This window comes from Bos taurus, chromosome 9, assembly GCF_002263795.3.
Source record: "Bos taurus isolate L1 Dominette 01449 registration number 42190680 breed Hereford chromosome 9, ARS-UCD2.0, whole genome shotgun sequence".
Taxonomy (NCBI): domain Eukaryota; kingdom Metazoa; phylum Chordata; class Mammalia; order Artiodactyla; family Bovidae; genus Bos; species Bos taurus.
Genome location: NC_037336.1, coordinates 73,497,723 through 73,520,299, shown reverse-complemented (window position 1 = coordinate 73,520,299; position 22,577 = coordinate 73,497,723). Strand labels below are relative to the sequence as shown.

At 37.0% G+C, this 22,577-nt stretch overlaps 1 protein-coding gene across 14 annotated transcripts in view; it reads left to right on the top strand.

The window, feature by feature from the left end:
• AHI1 (Abelson helper integration site 1) overlaps positions 1-22,577 on the top strand; it is a 219,379-nt gene that overhangs the window by 28,729 nt on the left and 168,073 nt on the right. For all 14 annotated transcript variants that reach the window (XR_009495858.1, XM_059889903.1, XM_005210982.5 and 11 more), the window contains 5 exons: positions 8,801-9,014; positions 10,273-10,465; positions 11,876-11,971; positions 16,020-16,205; positions 17,867-18,019. Coding sequence is in view for 13 of the 14 variants with exons in the window: in XM_059889903.1 (XP_059745886.1) it covers positions 8,801-9,014; positions 10,273-10,465; positions 11,876-11,971; positions 16,020-16,205; positions 17,867-18,019 (842 nt within the window). In the remaining variant the exon portion in view is untranslated. The remainder of the gene's footprint in view (positions 1-8,800; positions 9,015-10,272; positions 10,466-11,875; positions 11,972-16,019; positions 16,206-17,866; positions 18,020-22,577) is intronic.

The window sequence follows — 22,577 nt, the reverse complement described above, 5'->3', positions numbered from 1 at the left end:
CATTGAAAACTGTAAATGGGCAACAGCCAATAAATATTTCAGATGTTTAAGTTGCATCCCTCTGTCAAACTTGCTATCTTCACGGTTTCTCGTAATTCAGCTTCTTCCTGCCCACTTTTTATTTCACCTCTTGCTTTCTACATTCCTTTCTGCTCATTTCTTTTATCTTATTTTTCATTACTTATTCTTGACTTTTTTCTGCTTCTTACATTTTCTTTTTTTTTTCTTTTCAATTTCCATTTATTTGGCCAAAAATTGTGATTAAAAAATGGGCAATTTTAGATTTTATGGTGCTTATTCATGCTGTTTATGGTGTTTTGTGGCTCCAGTAATTAATTTTTTAAAAAGAAAAGTGTACGTATTATGTGTATGCTACTTAGTTAACTTTCACAAACTGGACATGTCTATAAAGTCATCATCCAAATCAAGAACCAGATCATTAGCACTCAGAAGCCCCCCACTAATTCCCTTCTAGTTCATTGTCCTACAGGAGTGAGTACTATTTTAACATCTAACACAAAGTTAATTTTCCCTGTTTTTCTATTTTAAGATAAATGTTTAGAATTATAAATACTATGCTCTTTGCTTGTGGCTTTTTTTGCTCCAGATTATCTTGTGTGAGGTTTATACTGTTATTGCATGCACTTGAGCTTATGCATCATGAGTCCTGTTTTTGTACTTAGATATCCATTGTGTGAATATACCACAATTAATTACCTATTCTTATTGATTAACATTTGAGGTGTTGCTAGTATTAAACAATTATAAATAAAGCTATAATGAACATTCTGGTCACATTTTTTAATCAGCATGTGTATACATATTTTGTTATTGCTGGACATAGAGTAGAGTAGAGTTTCTATGCCATAGAGTATATGTATTTTTCACTTTAACAGATACTTCTCATTTTCCACACTTGGGTTATCAGTAGATACTAGCCATATTTGAGTTTCCATTGCTCTACATCTTCACTAATATTTATATTGTCAGTATTGTAAAATTTTAGTCATTCTTATAAGTGTTTGGTGATTATTCCATTTTGACTTTGATTTGATTTCCGTGGTAACTAATGCAGTTGAGCATCTTATTCATGTTTATTGCCTACTTGGATTCCTTCATGGTAAGTTTGTTCAAGTCTTTTGTATAATTTTTTAAGAAATGGAATTATCTGCCTTTTTCTAATTGTGAATGTTTTATATAACTAGATAACAATTTTTCATATATATATATATAAGAATATATTTGCCATATATATGTATATCACAAATATCTTCTCTCTCTGGGTTTTATTATTTTTCTCCTACTGGTATTGATATCTTTGGTAAAACAAAATTTAAGGATTTTATATAGCCCAATGTATTCCATGTTTTTCCCTTTGATTTTAAGTGCTGTGATATAAGAAATCTTTCCCAAGTCCTGAAGGTGTTTCTCTATATATAATTTTCAAAAAGACTTTTGTTTCAGTTTTCACTTTTAGATTTGCAGTTTACCTGGAATAGATTTTTATGTATGGGGATAGGTAGTGGTCCAGACCCATTATTTTCTCATATATGCATATGTACTTGACCTAATACCATTTGCTGAAGAGAGCATCTTTGCCCCTGCATTTCAGTGTCACTTTTATCATGAATAAGGTGGCTGTGTAAGTTGATCAGTCTCACTAATCTCCATTCTTAGATGGTTTACGCTAACATCATTATTATGTCTTAGCTACAATAGCTTTATAATAGATGTTGCTGTTAATAATGATAGTTTTATTGCTTCTTTTTTAATTCTTATGTCTTATTCCTTATTTTTACCTTGATACACTGCCTAGAATTTTGATTATAGTGTTAAATAGAAGCGGTAATAACAAATACTCTTCTCTAGCTGCCATCCTTAGGGGAGAGCATCCATTATTTTACCATTGAGTGAGACTTTGTTACAGACTTTTTTGTGAATACCCTTATTGGATTATTCCTAATTGGCTAATAGTTTTTTTTTCTTTTAACCATTCATAGATATTGAATTTTATCAAATGCTTTTTCTGCATCTGTTAAAATAATCATATTAATTTTACCCTTTTTTCTATTAATGTGATAATTTGATTATTAAGCAATCTTTGTATTCCTGGCAGAGATGGTAGAGGCACCTACTTTGTTATGCTGTATTAGCTTTTTTTTTTTTTTTTTTAATGTATTACTGGATTTGATTTGCTGATACTTTGTTAAGAATTTTTGTACCTGTGTTCACGAGAGAGATTTGTTTGTACTTCTCTGTTGTTGAAATACCCGGAATTAACATCAAAGTTTTGGTGGTCTTAAAAGTAATTGGGAAATATTTCCTTTTTCAGTTCTCTGTATTTGTATAAACTGGTGTTATTTCTTCCTTAAATGTTTGGAAGAATTTGCTAATAAACGTTCTTAGGCTACGATTTTCTTTCTGGGAAGAATTTTAAATCAGATTTAGTTTCTTTAATAAATATCAGATTCTTCATATTTTCTGTTTCTTCTGTCAGCTTTGATAGACTGTATTTTTTGAGGAATTTGTCCATTTAATATGGATTTTCAAATTTTGTATGTCTATGGCATCTGAAAGGGTACCCCTTGATACTGGTAATTGGATTTCCCTTGATTTCTTCATCAATCTCAGCATTTTCAATTTATAAATATTTTTAAAGGACCAACCTTTTGTTGGTTTTTGTTTTTATTCTGTCATAGATTTGTATATAATTTTAGTGATTTCTTCTGTCTATATTATTTCCTTTTATAAGTTTCTTTGGGTTTGATTTGCTGTTGATTTCTAACTTTATAAGGAGGATTTTATAAGATTTAAGTCATCCTTTGCTTCTAATTGGAGAAGGAAATGGCAATCCACTCCAGTGCTATTGCCTGGAAAATCCCATGGACAGAGGAGCTTGGTAGGCTACAGTCCATGGGGTCGCAAAGAGTCGGACACGACTGAGCGACTTCACTTCACTTTCACTTTGCTTCTAATAATATTAAATGACCATCTAAGCACTACTTTCAGAGAAGGCAGTGGCACCTCACTCCAGTACTCTTGCCTGGAAAATCCCATGGGCGGAGAAGCCTGGGAGGCTGTAGTCCATGGGGTCACTAAGAGTTGTACTCGACTTGGCGACTTCGCTTTGAATTTTCAGTTTCATGCATTGGAGAAGGAAATGGCAACCCACTCCAATATTCTTGCCTAGAGAATCTCAGGGACAGGGAAGCCATGTGGGAGGCCGTCTATGGGGTCGCACAGAGTCAGACACAACTGAAGTGACTTAGCAGCAGCAGCAGCAGCAGCAAGCACTACTTTATCTGCATCCCACAAATTTTTGATATGTTCTATATCATTCCATAAAAGTATTTCTTAATTTCCATTTAAATTTCTTAATTTCCATTTAAATTTCTCCTTTGATCACTCATTATTTAGAAGTGTTTTGTTTAGTTTCAGGCAGCAGTTTCTAGTTATCTTTTTGTTTTGGGTTTTATCTTCCATTGTTGTCAGAGAACATATTGTGAATTATTTCAGTCTCTTGAATTTATTTAGGCTGTCTTATGACCACCTTGGGATGAGTTTGGTAAATATGCCACGTGCACGTGAAAAGAATGTGAATTCTGATGTCACTGGGTATGGTGGTGTCCTATGTATGTCAGATCAAGTTTGTTGTATTCTCATCTTCCTGATTTTTTTTTTTTTTGGTCTGCTTATTCTATCAGCTATTCGATGAGTATTAAAGTTTCTAGTATTCTTTTGCATTTCTGTTTTTGTTTGTGTCATTTTTCTCTTTGCATATTTTGGAGCTTTGTTGTTGAATATATACATGCTTAGGATTGCTTTATCTTCCTATCCAATTGACACTTTTGTCATTGTCATAGTCCATTCAAGCTGCTACAACAAAATACCATGACTGGATGCCTTAAATTGTAAATACTTATAACTCATGGTTCTGGAGGCTGGGAAGTCCAAGATCACGGTGCTTGCAGATTCAATGTGGAAGGGGCAAGAGGTTTTTCTGGGTTCTGTTTTATAAGGGCACTAGTCCCATTCATGAAGGCTCTACCCTCATAATCTAATCATCTTCCAAAGGCCCAACCTCTTAATACTATCACATTGAAGGTTAGGATCTCAGCATGTGAATTTGGGGGAGACATAAGCATTCGGTCTATAGTAATCAATATACAGTGTCCTTTTTAATCTCTAATGGTTCATTCTCCATTACGGTTTGAGTTTGCATAGAACACTGTTACCTTTCCTCATTTCTCCATCGTCTTCCACACACAGTGTGCCCCTAAGTGGTGCCAACCTGGTTGAAGGGGACAGCCTTTAAACCTCTGCTTGGTCCACGGTCTCCAGGTCTAGGTGGGGCCAGACAGTACTCTTACTCTTCTGCCTCCGTGTCCCCGAGGCTCCCTGCCTGTGCTGCCTTGCACAGCCTTTGTTTGAGCCACTTTGTGTCCATGTACCTTTCTTTTTTGCCTTCACTGGTTTTCTTCCCCTACTCCGGCACATGTGGGATCTCAGCCCTCAGGCAGTGACCTCCTTAGGGACAGGTCCCCAGAAAACGTGAAGTGTTCTTGTGCCCCACTCCCGGGTATCTTCTTGTTTATGATCTGTGTCCTTATGTTCATCATCTCACTGTTAGTTTTTCTGTACCATCTAAGTGTTTTATGTTCCTTATTCTCCTTGGCTTCTTTTGAGTTGTTGAGGTCACTTTTAAAGATGTGCTCCTTCTATTAACTTATTAATTATACATTCTTCTACTATTTTTTTTTTTTTTGCTCGTGCTCTGAGAGCAGTAAGTTTATTCTTGACTTATGGTCTAATACAAATTAACTCTCTAACAGAATATACTTCTCCAATATACTATTCTAAAACAGTTTGACTGAATAGTTTGACTCCATTTGAATCTTGTCAGGTAGTTTCTCTGCATCTGTCTCCCTCCTGCCTTCTATTTTCTCATCATGTATCTTAGGGCTGCATGTATTTTAAACTTCACAGATTTTACAATTACCATTTTGTACAGTTGATATTAATTTATATTTATTCCCAAATTTCCTTTTTTTTTTTTTTCATTTTTTATCTGTGCTAAGAATTCAGTTTATTCTTTCTTTCAGTGCAGGCCAGCTAATTTACTCAGATTTTGTTGTGTTAAAAATGCCTTTACCTTCATTTTTGAAGCATGTTTGTTAATATATAATTTTAGGTTGCAGGAAGTTGTATTAATACACTTGTCTTCTGGGCTCCATCATTTTTTAATCCCAACTTTAATCTTATTTCTGTGCCTTTGAAGGGTCTGTTGTCTTTTTCCCCCTTTGCCTGCTCTTTAGATTTTCTGTTTATCTTTGGTTCAGTATTTTATCATGCTGTGCCTAAGTATAGCTTTGTTGGAAGCTACCCTGCTTAGAGTTTACTGATTGATATCATTTATCACTTGTGGATATCACTGACCTAGAGCCAGACATCCTGGAATGTGAAGTCAAGTGGGCCTTAGAAAGCATCGCTACGAACAAAGCTAGTGGAGGTGATGGAATTTCAGTTGAGCTTTCCAAATCCTGAAAGATGATGCTGTGAAAGTGCTGCACTCAATATGCCAGCAGATTTGGAAAACTCAGCAGTGGCCATAGGTCTGGAAAAGGTCAGTTTTCATTCCAATCCCAAGGAACGGCAATGCCAAAGAATGCTCAAACTACCACACAATTGCACTCATCTCACATGCTAGTAAAGTAATGCTCAAAATTCTCCAAGCCAGGCTTCAGCAATACGTGAACCGTGAACTTCCTGATGTTCAACCTGGTTTTGGAAAAGGCAGAGGAACCAGAGAACATCTGCTGGATCATGGAAAAAGCAAGAGAGTTCCAGAAAAGTATCTATTTCTGCTTTATTGACTGTGCCAAAGCCTTTGACTGTGTGGATCACAATAAACTGTGGAAAATTCTGAAAGGTGGGAATACCAGACCACCTGATCTGCCTCTTGAGAAATTTGTATGCAGGTCAGGAAGCAACAGTTAGAACTGGACATGGAACAACAGACTGGTTCCAAATAGGAAAAGGAGTTCGTCAAGGCTGTATGTTGTCACCCTGTTTATTTAACTTCTATGCAGAGTACATCATGAGAAACGCTGGACTGGAAGAAACACAAGCTGGAATCAAGATTGCCAGGAGGAATATCAATAACCTCAGATATGCAGATGACACCACCCTTATGGCAGAAAGTGAAGAGGAACTCAAAAGCCTCTTGATGAAAGTGAAAGAGGAGAGTGAAAAAGTTGGCTTAAAGCTCAACATTCAGAAAACAAAGATCATGGCATCCGGTCCCATCACTTCATGGGAAATAGATGGGGTAAAAAGTGGAAACAGTGTCAGACTTTATTTTTCTGGGCTCCAAAATCACTGCAGATGGTGACTGCAGCCATGAAATTAAAAGACTCTTACTCCTTGGAAGGAAAGTTATGACCAACCTAGATAGCATATTCAAAAGCAGAGACATTACTTTGCCAACAAAGGTTCGTCTAGTCAAGGCTATGGTTTTTCCTGTGGTCATGTATGGATGTGACAGTTGGACTGTGAAGAAGGCTGAGCGCCGAAGAATTGATGCTTTTGAACTGTGGTGTTGGAGAAGACTCTTGAGAGTCCCTTGGACTGCAAGGAGATCCAACCAGTCCATTCTGAAGGAGGTCAGCCCTGGGATTTCTTTGGAAGGAATAATGCTAAAGCTGAAACTCCAGTACTTTGGTCGCCTCATGCGAAGAGTTGACTCATTGGAAAAGACTCTGATGCTGGAAGGATTGGGGGCAAGAGGAGAAGGGGACGACAGAGGATGAGATGGCTGGATGGCATCACTGACTCGATGGACGTGAGTCTCAGTGAACTCCGGGAGTTGGTGCTGGACAAGGAGGCCTGGCGTGCTGCGATTCATGGGGTCGCAAAGAGTTGGACGCGACTGATCGACTGATCTGATCTGATCTGATCACTTGTGGAAAATTCTTACTCATTATTGCTTTGAATATGGCTTCTTTATCATCCTCTCCTGTTTTTCTAGATATTTATAACTTCACAAACTCTTTTGAGTTTGTCCACATGTTTCTTATGATTTTTCCCTGAAGTTCTTTTTTTTTTCATTATGCTTTGGTTTGGATATTTATAATGATTTTTCTTCTGCATCCCATATGCTTTTAGATACATCCATTGAATTCCTAATTTCAGGTGATATATTTTTCAGTTCCATAATGCCTGTTTTTTTTTTTTAATCAATTTCAATTCTCTGTAGAAAGTCTCCATTTTTAAAAATTATTTTGTCCTTCTTTCCTTTTTTTCTTGAATATTAATCATTATTATTTAAAGTTCTTGTGCGCTAACTCCAGTACATATCATCTGTAGGTCTGCTTCTGTTTTCTGTATTTTCTCTTGGATATTGGTCATATAGTCTTGTGTCTTTTATGTCTAGTAACTTTTTTTTATATGCTGGACATTGTATGTAGAATTCCAGAGTTGCATCTTCCACTAGAGAGGGTTTTCTCTTTCCACTCTTAGGCAGACAGAGCGGACAACTAATTGCAACTAATCTAAGCTAAGTCAGATCTGTGTCGTAGTGTTGGTAGGACCCTGTCTCTATTTGCCCAGTTCCCAGGATGTGGCCTTCCAGGTGTTTCAAATTGAGAGCCGTGCAGATATTTGCCTTGTTAGCCCTTGAGAACTTGGGGAGAGTCAGCTTTGCCTTTCAGAGGTTTTCAGCTTAGCCCTTTAGCCTTCTGCCCCGTACAACTTCAAATTTTGGCAAATGTCGTGAGGGAGAGCCTGGCCATGTGGCTGAGGCCTCTCAAGTCTCCTGGTTTTGTCACTCCAGCTCCATGTGAACACCAGAATCTCTGCTGGCTTCTCTGTCCCCCCGTAGGGGCCTTCTGCCAGGGGCCATGCCTGGATTCTCAACCTCTAGATATGCCCAGAATTGGTAAGTGACCCCAGGTGAAAAGTGGCTGTAGGCATAAAATCACCATGCCCTCCAGGGCTTCCTCTTTGCCTGCTTTGTTTCAGGCCCTTCCCTCTGGTGAGTCCTTGTTTGCTAAAACAAGACTGGCAGGTTTCACTCCTCTTTAGCCTCTCCCACTGGCCATGTGTTTGAGGCCACTTTTATCACTTAACCCCGCACAACGACTGAAAATTTTTCTGGTTACTCTTTCTCCTAGTGGTGAACTTCTGCCTTTGTCCTCTTCTCATATCCTGATCAGAAAGTGTCCCCAGACACTGAAACAGCTGCCAGTCTATCAGCTTACCCCAGATTGATTCTCCCTCTCTGGACTTTAAGTCCATCTACTGTCCATTGTTTTTGTACTTTTCTGATGCCTTTAAATATAAGGTTTTGCAATTTATTTGGCTTTTTCAAGTTGTTTTTTATCAGAAACATTGACCTGCAACATTCCTGCTGCATTCTACCCAGAAACAGAAATTGTAGTTATAAACAATTTGAGTGATACATGTTCCACTTAGAAAATACCTAGATAAAATTACTTTTTTGTCTTTGGCTCTCATTTTTTTCTTTCTGTCTTGTTGGTCCTTGTTAGGGAAAACAAAGAAAGATACCTCACCCTATTTTAATGCATTTAGTAAATAAAGCATTTACTGTCAGAGCATAGTCTGCTATTGTTTGGCTTTTTCTTTGTTTTTCCTTGAAGTGTCTTTGTGAACAGAGATAAATAAGTATGGATCATAAGCATTAGATTATCTGTAAATTCAGTGTTTAGTTGAGTATATTGTTATGGGAACAATTAATTATCACATTGATAACATCGATTTTCTTCCATGCATGTGGTTTCAGATGATAATGAAGATACTGATGGTGATGGTGTTCATGAAATAACAAGCCGTGATAGTCCAGTTTATCCCAAATGTTTGCTTGATGATGACCTTGTCCTGGGAGTTTACATTCACCGAACTGATCGTCTTAAGTCAGATTTTATGATTTCTCACCCAATGGTCAAAATTCATGTGGTTGATGAGAATACTGGTCAATATGTCAAGAAAGATGATAGGTAATTTTTTTAATTGTACAGGCAGTCCTTGAAATTGAAACTGTCTACAGTAGAAGTCCTTTTTCTACCACTGACGGTCATTCCCTGATAGCTTAGTTGGTAAGGAATCCTCCTACAGTGCAGGAGGCCCCAGGTTCAATCCCTGGGTCGGGAAGATCCACTGGAGAAGGGAAAGACTATCCACACCAGTATTCTTGGACTTCCCTTGTGGCTCAGATGGTAAAGAATCTACCTGCAATGGCGGGAAACCTGGGTTCAATCCCTGGGTTGGGAAGATTCCCCTGGAGAAGGGAAAGACTATCCACTCTGGTATTCTGGCCTGGAGAATTCCCTGGACTGTATGTATAGTCCATGGGGTTGCAAAGAGTCAGATACGACTGACTGACTGACTGTCGCTTTCAATTTTCATACTAATTGTAGGTGTTCTTCAACTATTGATATTGATCAATATGTTTTATAGAAGAAATGAAGTGACTGTGCTAATTGAGTAATTAATTTTAAGTAGAGGGGAGTTGAGAGAGTTTCTCTAAAGCTTAATGACTAATTTATGATATTTAGGTTACATTGTAAGTCGTCTCATGTTACACTGTAAATCCTTTAGTTGTCTAACCTCATATTTTCATATATATTTTCTTTTGAATGTAATGTATTGTCTGTCCCTCAGGTGAGGCAGATGTCTTGAGTTTAATTTTTCCTAGTATTAATTTTGTAGCTAATACATGCTTAAGGCCCAAATACAAAGTATAATAAATGACTGTACTAGAATTCAAAAAAATTATTTGCCTGGAAAAATGGCAGAAATTGGAAACAAGAAAATTATCAAAAGGTTATTCACTTATTCATTTGTCTTGGAGCACAGAAAGAAAATATAACAAACCTTGAAGTACATACAATCCTGTTGTGCTCAAATTTTGTTTATTAAATCTAATGTACTAACTTACCACAAACTCATTTAATATTCTGAAGATGTTACTTTATTCTAGCTTTATATACTGAAGGACAAATCATACCTCTCACTTTATATTTAAATAATAAAATAATTCTTTGAGAGTATGTAAATGCAAAATGAACTGAGATACTACTACTTTTCAGCCTCATAAAATGTGTAGCTTTCTAGATACATAAAATATTTTTTCCTTGTGTATCATGGCTATTTATTGTTTCTGATCACCTCACCTTGAACACCCTAGTTTTATTTTTTTCTTGCCTTCTCAAAATTACAAAGAATCGTGTTAATAGCAGTATCTTTTTTGAACAGTGAACGGCCTGTTTCGTCTTACTATGAAAAAGAGAATGTGGATTATATTCTTCCTATCATGACCCAGCCGTATGATTTTAAACAGTTAAAATCAAGGCTTCCAGAGTGGGAAGAACAAATTATATTTAATGAAAACTTTCCCTATTTGCTTCGAGATTTTGAGGAGAGCCCTAAAGTCATCCTTTTCTTTGAGGTATGAATTGAATAGAGCATAAGTTTTAATTAATATTTTAATAGCACAAATATAAGTTTTTATTTTGGGGCTTCCCAAGAGCTAGTGGTAATGAACCTGCCTGCCAGTGCAGGAGACTTAAGAGATCAGAGTTCGATCCCTGGGTCAGGAAGATCCCCTGAAGCAGGACATGGCAACTCACTTCAGTATTCTTGCCTAGAGAATCCCATGGACAGAGGAGCCTGGCAGGCTACAGTCCATAGGGTCACAAAGAGTCAGACACAGGTGAAGAAACTTAGCACACAGCTATTATTTTAGTAGATTAGTAATTCAAAAAAGTGGTGTGAGAATTTGAGGATAACTTGATAATATCCATCAGAAGTCCTTAAAGCTGTTATTCTAACTTTTGGTATTTCTTCTAAAGGATAAGTGTCAAGTACTCAAAGATGTGTATGTAAGGATGTTTATTTCAGCACTGTTTATAACAGCAGAAATTTTAAGGAAATAGGTCTCTTCAGTTAGCAAGAGGTTTGGTTAAATAAATTATGATTTTTATTAAACTTATGATATTTACATGATGATATACATATGTATATATTGACTTGGGCTATCCACTACATATTATATGAAAATAGTTTGCAAAATAGTGTTGGAATACATAGAACAAGATTTAAATACCTGTAAACTTGATGTTAATGTTCATCAGCTATGAGTCTAGGTTACAAGTTGTTTTTACTTTGTTATGTATTTTTCTTATACTGTCAGTGTTTTTTTCATTGGGAATGTATTACATTGAAGACAAGTTTAAGTATATAAGAAATAGGAATAAATTGGAGTATGTATTATTTTTTAAGTAGTCTTCTATAGATTTGTTACCTCAGCAGACCTTTTAATAAGCACCAGTAGGCTCAAAGTGGTAGTCTTTGACAAGTACCTAGAATACATGTGGCTGGTTGGTTGGAAATCCGTGAAGTTTAATATCCAGACAAGATGGAGATATGAAAGAAAATCTTTTGAGAAGCCTAATAAAAACATATATCTAAAGAGAAAATACCCAACTTAGGAAGTTGATCCAAGGAGGAACCTGCAGATAAGGCCATGAGTTTATTAAACAAACAAGTCTTTGAAGTCTGTGCTCATACATTCAAAAATGAGCAAAGCCTAAGAATTCTATGCCTAGTATATTTTTGCCAGGACTACATTTGAGATAATACTTTGTCTTGAGTTTTAAATAAATCTTAAAAGATTTATTGATAAAAGATAAAGTGATCAGAAACAGACCTTACTAACTGGGTGAGTTAAAAGTGAGCGAGATGAGATAAAAATGTTTTTCTTCTAAGTGAGGGTTTTTAAAATTTTATTAATATTAGAAAATATTAAATTTTAGATAACCTAGTATACTGTGAAATAATTTTTTATGCTTACTTACAGATTCTTGATTTCTTAAGCATGGAAGAAATTAAGAATAACTCTGAAATTCAAAACCAAGAATGTGGCTTCCGGAAAATCGCCTGGGCATTTCTCAAGGTATGCTTTTCAAATCTTCAAGTGTTATGGGTTATTTTTTTTTTCAACTCAGTTTGGTGTCATATAAGGAGTTAGGATAAGGAGGTAAGATTGCCGTGGTGAAGAGGTATTAATTCAAACTCAAATGATGCTCATTCAGATTCTTAGATGTTTGTTCAGTACTTAGATGTGTGCCAGATACACTTTATGCTCTGGAGACCCAGCATTGAAAAAGACACACACAGCCCTGCCCACATTTTTTCAACTCAACAAATTATTTATTGAACCCTTTCTATGTGCCAGCCACTGTTCTATTCAGTGAACAAAGAAGATAAACTCCTTGACCTCATGGCCTTCATATTCTAGCAAGAAAAACAGGCATAAAACAGTTGATCATAAAGCTTAGCATTTATTATAATTTTTATGAATACTATCAAGATGATGAAAGCATCTGTGGTATCAGGTAAAGGTCTCCTACAGAAAGGACATTGAACCTGATCATGAGCTGGATGGCAGGAATGAGAAAGAGAGAGTTCTCGGTTGGGCGCAGAGTATGCAAAGACCCTGATGTTGTAAGGAGCAAGGAATACCTCGATAACCGAAAGAAGGCCACTGAGAATGAAGGACAGAGACTGAGGGAGAAAACGGTGCCTGGAGAGCTTGCTGAGGTAGACGGGGCCTTGGTTACACAAGGTCTTCGAGCCCAAGCCATTATAGCAACTAGCCACCATTATAGACTTTAAAGAGTAATGGGAAGCCATTTAATGATTTTAAACAAAAGGGTGAAATAATCTGATTTATTTTTTATAAAGCTTACTTTGCTGGGTAGAGAATGAATTAGAGAGGTCAGAAATGTAGATACTGGAAATCAAAGTAGAAACTTCTTGCTGTAGTCTAGGTATAAAATGATGGTATCTTTGACAAGGATGTTTCAACAGAGATGAAACATATGGATAGATTGATGTTTTAAAAGGGTAAATTTTAATTTCATAATTTTTTTATTTCTGACTTTGAACATAAATTTGAGTTGTAAGAAGTCTTGAGTAATTAACCTGTTGTGTATTATCTTATAAAATGTTTCCATTTGTGCATCCATTCATTCAACAAATATTTACTAAGTGTCTGTGAATTGCCAGGCACTCTTTTAAATATAGGGTATTTGTAGATAAATTAGACATTGTCCTGGCCCTCCAGTTCAGTTTCTATGTAAACGTATTGCCCATATGATTGTGTGCTATGGAGCAGACGCTGTGAAAACCCAGGTGAGACACCTAGTCCATGCTGAAGTTTAGAGGCTTTAGAAGAGGTGCAGTCTGCTTGCTGAATGGCAGCAGATTGACTGTGGTGAGGAAGTCATTAATTCTAGAGTGGTTTTAGAATCCCGCTGTCCATTGTACCTTCTAAAATCTCCCTTCTATAACCTCTTATACCTTTTTCTAGACCCCATCTCATACTAAATCAAATAAATAAATAAAAACAAAAGACCAAAAAGGGTCACATTCACAGAGTGAATGAACATTGCCACCTTGTGGTCTAATAAGAAACTGCTTTCATTACTTTTATGCTACGGTCTGTGCAGAACTGCCCTATTTACTGTCAGTTGCACTTGGGAAACGATGTATTTCACAACATTTTATCTTTTAAGTGTTATACAAATTTTTATTTATTTATTCATGCAATCAGAAGTAAAGGGTACATTATTGTATGTGCGTCCTCTGTTGTAAACATATATATCTTTCATTACACTGTAAGTTTTCAAGTCACTGGCAATTCTTTTGGGCCAATTTGTTGAACATATTTTAGTCTGTACATTACCAAATCTCTGTGCATTTAATATATTACTCTTGAAATTCTCTATAATATCATTCCATGCATATGAATGGCACACAGAAAGTGCTCCATGAGTATCTACTGAGGGAATTAATAAATATATGGAAACTGACTAAAAAAAACTCATCTTTGAGAAAATAACATGAATCAGATTACAATGCACATGTTTTAATACCTGTACCATTGGTTCTAGGAATGTCCAAGGTAATTGTGAAGTTATCATAGTGATCCAAATGAACCCCAAAGAACTTTGTCCAGATATAAATGAGACTTTATCCTAATTCTCAGGTAGAGGCGCTCTTGATTCTTTAAGCACATGTATATGACTAATCTGTTAAACTACAAAATAATAAAACCTTATTTATTCACGCTTCACATTCTATGGTTTGTAATCATAATGGCAGGATTTGGCTGAATCTTAGTTGTTTACTCATACTAAGCAGCATACTTGTATAAACTAAATTGGTTAGTGAATATTAAAACAACTTATGGAAAGTATGATTTAGAATCTGGGGAATAAATAACCTTCTAAAAATGATATTATTGCCTTATGATAAGCTTTAGGCAAATAGTACAGTTTATGAAAGGAATCATCAGTGCTTAATATTTAATGACTAAACATCTCAATTGCTGAGTTTGAAACTATTTTTATATCCCTCTATTTCATAATGTCACCCCTCAGCTTACAACCTCCGTTGACTTTACATCCTCTTCTACAGGGGTAGGGAAAAGATGAGTTGTATTTTTGCTAACTTTTGTTTCTTTATTGATACCTTCTTCCTGAACGCAGTGCAAATCTGGGTTTTGCCTCAGCTAATAAAGCTTCTATTTGCCAAATTATTGAACATTTTCTAGTTCTTTTACCAGTCATGCTTATGTGTGTAATACCATGGTTTTGAAGCTTTTGATACCTTGGTTTTTCTTGACACCATTTTTTCCTGATTTCCTTATCACGTTCCTTCGGTTTCCTTCCTGGTCTTCCACCTATCTCTTTAATATCAATCCTGCTCATGATTTCATCTGTAATCCACTTTTCTTAGACCCGCTTTTCCTGCTTATGCTTTAAAATTCAGACATTTCAGCTTGGGTGACCCATACCTATGACTCCCCCAAACTGAACATCCTCCCTAAATCTCTTGCATCTTCCCTATCTGCTGCCTCATTTGGTAGCACCGCCATCTGCCCAGTCTCCCAGGCTTACCACCTTAGAGCTGCCTTATCTGTTTTGGTAGCTACAAGTCATATGTGGCTGTTTGAATTCAAATTAATGAGCTAAAATTAAATGTAATTAAAATTTGATTTCCACAGTTGCCCTAGCCCCACTTCAAGTGCTCGACAGCCATAGTGACTAGTGGATACTGTCTTGCATGGCACAAGTTGAGAGCATGTCTGTCATCACAGAAAGTTCTGTTGGATGCACTACGTTAAGCATCTTTCTTGGCTCTTCCCCGTTTACTTTCCAAGTTGCACGATCAGTAACAGTTATTAAATGTTCCCTGTGCTCTGTCCCTTCCTACTCTTCCAGTTTGTCACCTCCATGTTCTGCCTGAACTGCTGCAGAAGCTCTCAGCTGTCTCTACTAATTTGTAAAGGACACAAAGGTTAACAGAGGTATTTTCTACTTAACGGTCACAGTCTAGTGAAAGAGAACCTAATTTTGAGTTGGTGAGATAATTTTTCTCCTAAGAATGTCCACTTATTTAGCTTAAACTTATGTTGCCTTGTTTAATAGTTTTTTAAATTGAATAGACCTTTTTAAGAAGGTGAACCAAAACATTTTAAAAACATAATATGGAGCTCTCTTTTAGAATAATTTTGACTTTTTGAAAGTTTAACCATGAAATTTTACCAGTAAAAATACTGATGTTGAACAAATGGGAAATTTGTTTCTGTGTTTAAATAATATGCATTTTAATCTTTATCAGTATTGTTACAAACAGATGTATGTTGATCACCTTATTTGTACAAAGTGACACCGGCCACAGTAATGCTAATGCTTTACCAATGGTCTGAAGTTGTATAGGGGGAAAGACAGCTCTTAGGATGTCATTTAGGTTACCTTGTCAAAATGATCTGAAACCGTGCTTAACCAACTGTGTCAGTGTTCTTTGCTTTACAAATCTGAGGAACTTCAGCATGCCATATTAATCTTTTTAAAATGAATTTTGGACTGTCTACTGTTGGTTTATTGGGCATCTTTTCAGTGAAAGTAACGTTTCATTTGAATTCTCATTTTAAGCTTCTAGGAGCCAATGGAAATGTAAACATCAATTCAAAACTTCGCTTGCAACTGTATTACCCACCTACTAAGCCTCGATCCCAGTCAAATGTCGTTGAGGTTTTTGAGTGGTGGTCAAAATGTCCAAGAAATCATTATCCATCAACGCTGTATGTAACTGTAAGAGGATTGAAAGTTCCAGAATGTGTAAGTTAATAGCACATGCAAAAAAATATATTTTCTGTTGTTGAGATTAAAGGGTGGGTGATGGTTTCTATTTCTATACAGATAAAAACTTTAGAATTATTTTAATAGATATCTGAAGTAGAAAGGAAACTTCAGAGATTATATATTAAGCCTGTAATAGCTGATACTTAAAAGACATTTTAATGAATTTTAAGTCCTAAATATCGATTTCAATTTTAAGATTTAAAAAAAAATGCTAATCTTTAAATATTAAAGATAAAAGAATGACTTAATGTGTGGTGGTGGTTTAGTCACTAAGTCGTGTCTGACTCTTGTGACCCCATGGACTGTAGCCCGCCAGGCACGTCTGTCCATGGGGTTCTCCAGGCAAGAACAGTGGAGTGGGTTGCCATTTCCTTCTCCAGGGGATCTTCCCAACCCAGGAATCTAACCCGGGGCTCCTGCATTGCACACAGATGACTTAATGTGGAAATTGACAAACAGGACCAGACAGTAAATAGTTTCGGCTTTGCAGGCTATGCAGTCTCTGTCGCAGCTACTCAACCTAAAGTGAAAGTAGCTACATACACATATGTAGATGATAACCAAACAGATGGTTTTGGATGTGTTTGAATAAGACTTTATTTGCAAAAATGTCATTGGGCTACATTTAGATCATAGCTTGCAGATTTTTAGATCATAGCTTGCAGGTTTTTAGATCATAGCTTGCAGATTATTTGAATTATTATTCAAATAATCAACAAGTAATATTTCTACTTCTGTTTTATATAGATTAAAATTATGAGTATCTTAGCAAACATTTGTCCTAAAATGAGGTGAAACTTTTGCTTTTGTCTCATTGATACAAAACATTTCAGGCCATTCTGCATATTCTGTATTGATATAAACTGTGACCACAGTGTTGGTTTTCATTGGTTTGAATGGAATTAAATCTATTTTAAGAAATGGAGGATTTAAAAACATTAGGTCTTTATGTTATGATCTTAAAGCCAGAGATTCCATAGTGCAATGCCAGAGCTATAATATAACATCTGGTAGATATTGGTGAAGAGGTAGAAACAAAGGGACAGAGTGACTAAAACTATTTCGTTGGAGTTCTGTTTTAACCTTTCCCTCTTTTAAGGTTTTCAGGTTTAAGACTAATTTCAAGCAACTTTCGTTTTATTTAAAGTGATAGTGAAAGTTGTTTTGTTATCTCCAACTCTTTGTGAATCCATGGAGTATACAGCCCATGGAATTCTCCAAGCTAGAATACTGGAGTGGGTAGCCTCTCCCTTCTCCAGGGGATCTTCCCAACCCAGGGATCGAACCCAGGTCTCCCACATTGCAGGTGGATTCTTAACCAGCTGAGCCACAGGGGAAGCCCAAGATTACTGGAGTGGGTAGCCTATCCCTTCTCCAGCAGATCTTCCCAACCCAAGAATCGAACCAGGGTCTTCTTCATTGCAGGCGGATTCTTTACCAACTGAGCTATCAGGGAAGCCCATTCATTTTATTTTATTTAAATAGTGTACAAATAAAAGTAGAATTTTTTCTGGATTACATTTTGAAACATTTTCATATTATACTGTTTGTTTCAATATTTTAAAAGCCATATATGCTAGAAAAGAGAAAAAGATTAGCATGAGACATACATTTTCTCATTTTCTGTACGTACTTAGGTAAAGCCATCTTACCGTTCTATGATGGCTCTTCAGGAAGAAAAGGGTAAACCAGTATACTGTGAGCGACACCATGAGCCAAGTTTAGTGGACACAGAGCCTGGATTAGAAGATTCAAAGGAAGTGGTGAAGTGGAAACGGTTGCCTGGGCAGGTAAGTGTTCACTGACACTGGATTCATTTAGATATTTATTTTAAAATGCGCCGTCAGCTCCTAGGGTAAATAGCTTGCTACTTAAAGCTTTCAGGTTATCCTTGTTTTTAGCCATGATCTTGTCTGCCTATTCATTCATTTGGTAAATAATAATAGAGTGCCTAGCGGGTACATACAGATATTATTTTAAGTTCTTTGGGGTTATGGAGAGTTTTATTAGTTTGCCAGAGCTGCCATAAGAAAGATCACAGACAGGTTGGCTTAATCAATAGAAATGTATTTTCTCGTAATTCTGGAGGCTGGAAGTCCCAGATTAAGGGTTGGCAGGCTGGTTTATGCTGAGGCCTTTCTCCTTGGCTGGCAGATGGTTGCCATCGTGCAGCTTCTTTGTGGTCTTTTCTCTGTACGTGTATATCCCTGGTGTCTCATCTTCTTATTAGACTACGGCTCACCCTAGCAACCTCGTTTTAGCTTAATCTGCTCTGTAAAGACCTTGTATCCAAATACTGTTACATTCTGAGGTACTGGGCTTAGGCAGCAGAGGAATGTGGGGGGACACAGTTCAGGCCATAAATCGACAATTTTTAGATTCATGAAATTCTCAGTCCCTGGCTTCTTCCTGAATCACATTTTGATAGAGACAGGTATATGTATATCCTTTTACCAGAAGTTGAGCAGTATTTAAGTTTTCACTAAAATTTTTTTGTACTTGGCTATCATATTTTGCGGTGGCAAGAAGCATTACTGGTGAAGTTTTGCCAGTCATATTTGTTTCCGTAAAGAGTGGAGTGGTTCATTTTATAGACTCAGTATATACATAAGAGTGACTATTTTCCTAGACTTTTTCATGTTCTGTTTTGCATCATATTTAATTTTCTTTTTGAGGCCAATTTTACAGATACATCTTAAAGTCACTTTTAAACACTTTACACATAATAATATGGAGAGAATAATACTTAGACTGTGCCCTTGGGGACCTTTCACATCAGTTGGGAACGTGGGACTTACTGTTCTGTTCACTAACAGGTATTCTGCAAAGAACTCTTCAGGAAATATAGATATAGAAATAATTGTTTAGATGAGCAGTTCTCAAAAGTGTGATTTAGGCACTGTTGGGAGTCCTCAGACCCTTTCAAGGGATCTGTTGAAGTTAGTCTATTTTCAGAATAAGATCATAATAATTCTAATGATTCTGTAATGATTTAATCTTTTTTTTTAACTTTCATTCTCTCACAAGACTTTCATTCTCTCGCACTGGAGTTTTCCAGAGGCTAAATATCTGATATCACAAGAGGGTGAATGCAGAAGCAGTTTTGCTTTTATTAAGCAAATCCAGCTACCATTTATTAAGCCAGATATTGAAAAGATTAGCAAAAATATAGAGCAGTTCCATTATATGAAATCTTTCATGAAAAGAAATTATGTTAACATTTAATGGACTTGCTCTGTTATTTTTTAAATGATTAACAAATGGTTTTTTAATTTCTCAGTTTTAATTTCTAATATGATAAATATCTGTAGATATAGCCACATTTGGGGATCCTCAAAAAATTTTAAGACGGTAAAACACCCTGAAGTGAAAGCAGTTTGAGGATTTCTGATACGTAAGTGGTGATCTGGAGTGGTGGAAGAAGGGTTCATTCAACAGGTTGGTGGAGCCGATGACAAACTTTAGAGTGGTCAAGTTAGGAGTGAGTGAAGAGGACAGGGAAGAGTAGTTCATACTGGGGCAATGTTAAAAATAAATGGGGAAGCACCTGTTGTATTCCTCAGACACTCAGAGCTTGGTAGGCGGGAAATCCGAGTTTGTGTAAGAGGTCAAGTGGTGATGACAGAGTAGGCCCACACTCTGAAGTGGCTCAAGTGGTGGGTAGCCTAATATTTGATTGTGTGGGGCTGAGGAAAAGTGGGAGGTTTCAGGTGAGAAGGAAGTGTGATAACAATTGTATTTTAGGACAAATTAACAATTTGTCCCAGTGCTGGCAATGGCATGTAGTGGACCTTGAAATAGGATACATCAGAATGAGAGGAAGGTGGCCATTGCAGTCACTGATGTGTGAGGTGAGAAGGAGCCAACCTTGGGATGCTGGTGGCAAAAGGGAGAAATGCGACATGAATACGAAAGGAGAAAAGACCTAGTGTGACTGAGTGACTGACAAAGTAGTAAAGAAGTGGAGAGTTGAGGGTGTTGAGGCCCTTTGTTACTGTTATTAAATGTTCATCAGGTGCTTCTTCTGAGTATAGCGTCTTACTCTGGGAATGCAAGTTAAATGGTGGTGCCTTTAGTGTTTTGGCTTTAGTGATGAGGCACAGTTTTCCTTAACTACACCTCCTCCTCTACGAGCAGCAGTAAGTGATTATGAAACCTGCTAACTTTTCCTTCAATTTTTGACCTCTTTTTATCCTCCTCTCCCTTTTCTAAATCATCTGGATGGAAAGATGGTATTGGGTACATTATTGATATCTAATAGATGTCTGTTGAATTTTTCACCTTTCTAGTAGCTGCTCATAATTCTGCCTCTTCATATTGCTGCTAAATTGTGATGCTACTTGTGAGAACCTGGTTCCTGTCCAGAAAGCAGGTCCTTGAGTCAATAGTCTTTGACTGAGCTGGGCTTAACCCTCTGAATAATACTTACTAGCTTTATATAGTACTAATAGTTACTCACAGGTTTGCTGTGATGAATATGTGTGCGTGTGCACTCAGTCACTCAGTAGTGTTTGACTCTTTGCCATCCTATGGACTGTAGCCCGCCACATTTCTCTGTCCATGGGATTTTCCAGGCAAGAATATTGGAGTGGGAAGCTATTTCCTAACTCCAGGCCATCTTCCCAACCCAGAGATTGGACCTGCGTCTCCTGTGTCTCCTGCACTAGCGGGCAGATTCCTTATCACTGAACCTCCTGGGAAGCTCATGATGAATATATAAAAAGATGTTTGTAATAAAAGTACCACATTCATGGCATATCATAAGGGCCAAATATACATTTTGAATAATAAGAAAGAAATACAGGAACTAAGGCTCACCAAGGTTTTAAAGAAGTAGAATTAGGACAAGTAAAAGCAAGTAGTATTTTCTACAATACATATCAGTCCTCAAAAAGTTTTGGTTTCATCTGGTAATAAGGAATTAAAACATAAAAATGATGAAGGAATTTTAATAAAAATAGTGAATGAGAAATCAATAGGAAGTGATTGATTTACTCCAAAAATGCATTTTGGAACGCTTTACAAATGATGGTTATTTAAGAGAAAAAAGAAAGAATGAATATTTATACATCCTGGACTTCAGCTTGGTCTGTATGTCATCTGTAGACTCAGGACAAGTTTATGGGTCCACAAAAATCCCTTATTAGTTGCTGTCATGAACGAAGGGCGTGACACATATTCCCTTTTGTGACTATATGAAAATAATCTGGTAGTGACAGCTTTAGAGTATCAGATCTTGAAATTTTGTGTTCATCTTTTAGGTGAATAGTGCTAGTTAGGCATGGGGTATCAGATCAGATCAGATCAGTCGTGTCCGACTCTTTGCGACCCCATGAATCGCAGCACCAGGCGTCCCTGTCCATCACCAACTCCCGGAGTTCACCCAGACTCACGTCCATCGAGTCAGTGATGCCATCCAGCCATCTCATCCTCTGTCGTCCCCTTCTCCTCCTGCCCCCAATCCCTCCCAGCATCAGAGTCTTTTCCAATAAGTCAACTCTTTGCATGAGGTGGCCAAAGTACTGGAGTTTCAGCTTTAGCATCATTCCTTCCAAAGAAATCCCAGGGCTGATCTCCTTTAGAATGGACTGGTTGGATCTCCTTGCAGTCCAAGGGACTCTCAAGAGTCTTCTCCAACACCACAGTTCAAAAGCATCAATTCTTCGGCGCTCAGCTTTCTTCACAGTCCAACTCTCACATCCATACATGACCACAGGAAAAACCATAGCCTTGACTAGACGGACCTTTGTTGGCAAAGTAATGTCTCTGCTTTTGAATATGCTATCTAGGTTGGTCATAACTTTCCTTCCAAGGAGTAAGCGTCTTTTAATTTCATGGCTGCAGTCACCATCTGTAGTGATTTTGGAGCCCAGAAAAATAAAGTCTGACACTGTTTCCACTGTTTCCCCATCTATTTCCCATGAAGTGGTGGGACTGGATGCCATGATCTTCGTTTTCTGAATGTTGAGCTTAAAGCCAGCTTTTTCACTCTCCACTTTCACTTTCATCAAGAGGCTTTTGAGTTCCTCTTCACTTTCTGCCATAAGGGTGGTGTCATCTGCATATCTGAGGTTATTGATATTTCTCCCGGCAATCTTGATTCCTGTTTGTGTTTCTTCCAGTCCAGCGTTTCTCATGATGTACTCTGCATAGAAGTTAAATAAACAGGGTGACAACATACAGCCTTGACGAACTCCTTTTCCTATTTGGAACCAGTCTGTTGTTCCATGTCCAATTCTAACTGTTGCTTCCTGACCTGCATACAAATTTCTCAAGAGGCAGATCAGGTGGTCTGGTATTCCCATCTCTTTCAGAATTTTCCACAACTTATTGTGATCCACACAATCA